The sequence below is a fragment of the Etheostoma cragini genome, chromosome 15 (genome assembly GCF_013103735.1).
Source record: "Etheostoma cragini isolate CJK2018 chromosome 15, CSU_Ecrag_1.0, whole genome shotgun sequence".
Classification (NCBI taxonomy): Eukaryota; Metazoa; Chordata; class Actinopteri; order Perciformes; family Percidae; genus Etheostoma; species Etheostoma cragini.
In genome coordinates, this window is record NC_048421.1 from 17,440,630 (window position 1) to 17,444,322 (window position 3,693).

The 3,693-nt window shown below is 38.9% G+C and overlaps 2 protein-coding genes across 3 annotated transcripts in view; both read left to right on the plus strand.

The window, feature by feature from the left end:
• Window positions 1-2,722, plus strand: part of LOC117957598 (amine sulfotransferase-like) — a 4,230-nt gene extending 1,508 nt beyond the window's left edge. The window contains exons 2-7 of one of the 2 annotated variants that reach the window (XM_034893458.1): window positions 1,051-1,199; window positions 1,320-1,525; window positions 1,673-1,799; window positions 2,014-2,108; window positions 2,247-2,418; window positions 2,503-2,722. In XM_034893458.1, coding sequence (XP_034749349.1) covers window positions 1,058-1,199; window positions 1,320-1,525; window positions 1,673-1,799; window positions 2,014-2,108; window positions 2,247-2,418; window positions 2,503-2,612 — 852 coding nt within the window. In that variant the 5' untranslated portion in view covers window positions 1,051-1,057 and the 3' untranslated portion in view covers window positions 2,613-2,722. Of the gene's footprint in view, window positions 1-958; window positions 1,200-1,319; window positions 1,526-1,672; window positions 1,800-2,013; window positions 2,109-2,246; window positions 2,419-2,502 lie in introns of those variants that run through there. The other variant, XM_034893459.1, reaches the window with a different exon arrangement.
• LOC117957610 overlaps window positions 1-3,693 on the plus strand; it is a 21,581-nt gene that overhangs the window by 15,148 nt on the left and 2,740 nt on the right. The window lies entirely within an intron of this gene.

The following is a 3,693-nucleotide window of genomic DNA, read 5'->3' on the forward strand; positions in this document are numbered from 1 at the left end:
GGCAGTTCTGAAGGCAAAAGGGGGTCCAACCCGTTACTAGCATGGGGTACCTAATAAAGTGGCCGGTGAGTGTACAAACAACACAACCAAATACATAAACGCGCTGCAAATACACACAACCAAATACAAACAAATGCAAATACAGAAGCAATGCAAAAAGAAAAGCAGATGCTACAAAAAAACGCTGCTTCAAGAATACACAACGAAAGTTCTCCAGGCCTCCAGGCACATGTTTTATCAAATGAATTAAGTTGTTTTCTCAATTTGCTTGTGTTTTGTCTTTTTGCATTTGTTTTCTGAAGTTGCAGGGCGTTTGCCCCCATCGGCCGACGTACATATTTACTGTTGCTTTATTGTAATAACAGACACGCCTGGGGCAAAATTTTAAATACAGTCCTCATCTAGTCCTCACTAACATGTTTAAGTTTACCATAATTTTACATTAGAATTGTTCACATAATTGATACAGAATTCAATCTAATTGGATGGGAATGTACACAGAATTCTCACACAATCACAATTAAATTCAAATGTTGCTACTCAGTCAGAGTCTTATTAACCTGGAGTCCCAGTCTCTGTCACAATCATCATATATGGGATGTTTTAGGCATATTGGCAGACATCCATTTAAAGTGAAGGCAACGGCATATAAAGAACATTTTTTTGTGTCCACTGATGTTTCTCAGCGTGTACTCTAGTAACCTTTGTGAGGTCAGGTAGCTTTGCTTAAAAAATGGTTGTCATTCACAAGGCTACTTTTACTTTTAAACTTTCAGTAAATTACCAAGCCTGTACTTTGTTACTTTTACTTGAGTAAATAAGTTAAATCAGTTCTATTTTTATTTTAGATATATTACTATATAGACTCCAGGGGAGTTTTTGACCCATGGAAATACATTGTTATATTTCAACATTACTGTTGGTGGCAGAGTGTACCCAGCTGTTACAGATGCAGAAGCCAACATGCACAACTGAAGTCCAGAGTCCAGCTACCTGTGACCTGTTTTACACATGTCATGAACATTTCACTCTTAATTCTGTGTGATTCAGAAAAAACATGGAGCGGATCACAGACCATCTCGTCAGGTATAAAAACTACAACTTTCCAGTCAATCTCACAACTGCAGAGCACATGGATTCACTCCAGAGCTTTGTAATTCAAGATAGTGACGTACTCCTCGTCACTTATCCAAAGTCTGGTGAGTGAGACCAAGTTTTCTGCATTAAATTGTTTGTGTTAAAGGTTTTGTCCATAGCTGGGAACAGATTTACTGATCATACATTGATCTCTCATAATTTAACCCCTCCTCCTCACACAGGTACTATATGGACTCAACAGATCATCATCTCCATCTGTGAGTTAGAGGGGGGTCTGCCTGAATATTCAAAGAACTCTAAGCATATGCCGTGGCTGGAGTACAGGAATGTTACACAAGATTACGCTGTTCGACCCTCTCCGCGGCTCTTCACCTCTCACCTCACCCCGGCTCTCTTGCCTCCAGGACTAAAGGACAAAAAAGCAAAGGTGAGTATGTTATGGAAGTCCAATCCTACGAGGAAAAGTCAAAAAGCTTTGTAATAATGAAACATTTATACTTACTGTACTTTGTGTAGAGTTTGGCATCGATTAGAGAACTAACCCTAACCCTTAATTTATTTATTTTTTTGTCAGATTATCTATGTGATGCGTAATCCGAAGGACAACATTGTCTCCTATTACCACTATAGTAATGCCTGCGAGGACCTGGAGACGCACAAGAGCTTCCAGGACTTCCTTGAGAAGTATTTGACAGGCAACGGTAAGGATCCTCCAGAGTCCAGTGATACATTTTAAAAGATAATCATCTGATCATGTAAACGGTCTGAATACTTTCTCCACCACTGCTTATTTTTGACTTTTGTTTTTGCACTATTCTTTGTACTGTGTGGTTCATTTGTGTATTGTTGTTAACCCAAACCCATGTTTTAACCTAACCCAACCCTCTATCGAGGATAAATCTATCTATCCTACAGTTGGAGCATCATCCTGGTTTGACCACATCAGGGAGTGGCATTCTAAGAGAGACCAGTACAATATCCTCTTCCTTACCTATGAGGATATGATTTTAGTAAGATGTGTTTTTTTTCTGTGGCATTTCTAATCAATTTAATATTGTCAATTCAAAAGGGCCACACTCACTTGAAAATATAGAAATAAATTCTTTTTCAGCGTTTAAACTTTTACTCTATTGAAACTTCTCTTTTAGGACCTGAAGGCGGCAGTAACTAAGATCTGCACTTTCTTGGAGAAAAACCTGAGTGAAGCAGCCATTGAACAAGTTGTGGAAAAAGCTACATTCAAGAACATGAAGAAAGACTCCAAAGCCAACTACAAGTCTCTGCCAATATATAACGTGCAGGGAGATTTCATGCGCAAAGGTAACGCAACATAACTGCAGCTTGTTTGCAGAAACATGTAAACAGGTATCAGGTCTGGCATTCATTTCAAGTTTTAAATTACAGGTAAGATCGGTGACTGGAAGAACACCTTTACAGTCGCTCAGAGTCAAAGAGTGGATCAACTCCTGCAGGAAAGACTCGGTGATATGTCTCTGAAGTTCATCTGGGAGTAAGCAGAGTTTCCAAACCAACCTTAAAGGTCCCATGGCATGAAAATTTGACTTTATGAGTTTTATTAACATTAATATGAGTACCCCTGCGTGCCTGTGGCCCCCCAGTAGCTAAAATGGTAACAGGTGTAGACCGAGTGATAGGTTGATATTTATGCATGTAAAAGTTAAAATGCAGTAAACCATTCAGAGGGATCTTTTAGGGCAGAGTCAGCATGAAGTGGACACAAGGTTGCAGGAATAGATGAAAATGCGAAAGCTTTTAGGAGTGTCTCACAATTAAAGAGTAACTCAGTTTCACCACTGCAGAACAAGAAGACTGTAAGAGACAAAGTTATTCTGATGTTCATTGGTCAGTCTTGTATTGACATTCGTGTGTATACAGGGTCGGCTCACTGTGTCATGAAAGTTTGTTCACTGTTTGAATAAAGCTGCAAATGATTTGAAATCCTTGGACTTGTCATCTGTAAAATCTTCATCATCATCTCCTGTTCTCATCTTGATCTTTATCATTAAGTCCTGGGTATATATTGAATGCCAAAAGTAGCTAAATTCTGTTTCTAAAGAACCTGTTCATTCCATGTTCAGCCACATTGTACTGAATGCTGTTGCCCATTCATTCTGCACTGGCATGTGAATGCCCCAAGTGGAACTCTGGTGGAACTGCAACCAGTTCAGAAGAGAGTGAAACCTCTTCTCTTATTACTTACTTACCACTTCAGTTCTCTTCATTTACATTAGAATGAGAGAAAATAAAATAGTTTTCTATCAATAAACCAAACAGGATGGAAACTGGTAGGCCCTATCTACGTTATCAGATAACTGCTGGACTTGTTGTGAGTCAGGACTTAAGGTACTCCAGGCAGCTGTGTTTGCCTCGTGCCTCTCTAGGTAAATACAACAGTGGTAAGACGTTGTAAAAGCAAACTCAGGTGTGCACAGTGGTGACAGAGTGCCACCTGCTTCTAGCAGAAAAAAAATGATACTAGTAATAAGCCTACTGAGATATTTAGAAATTAATATACTTCTGGATTGATTGATGACATAAAAACTCAATTATTGTACAATTTAAGTTCAGTGATTG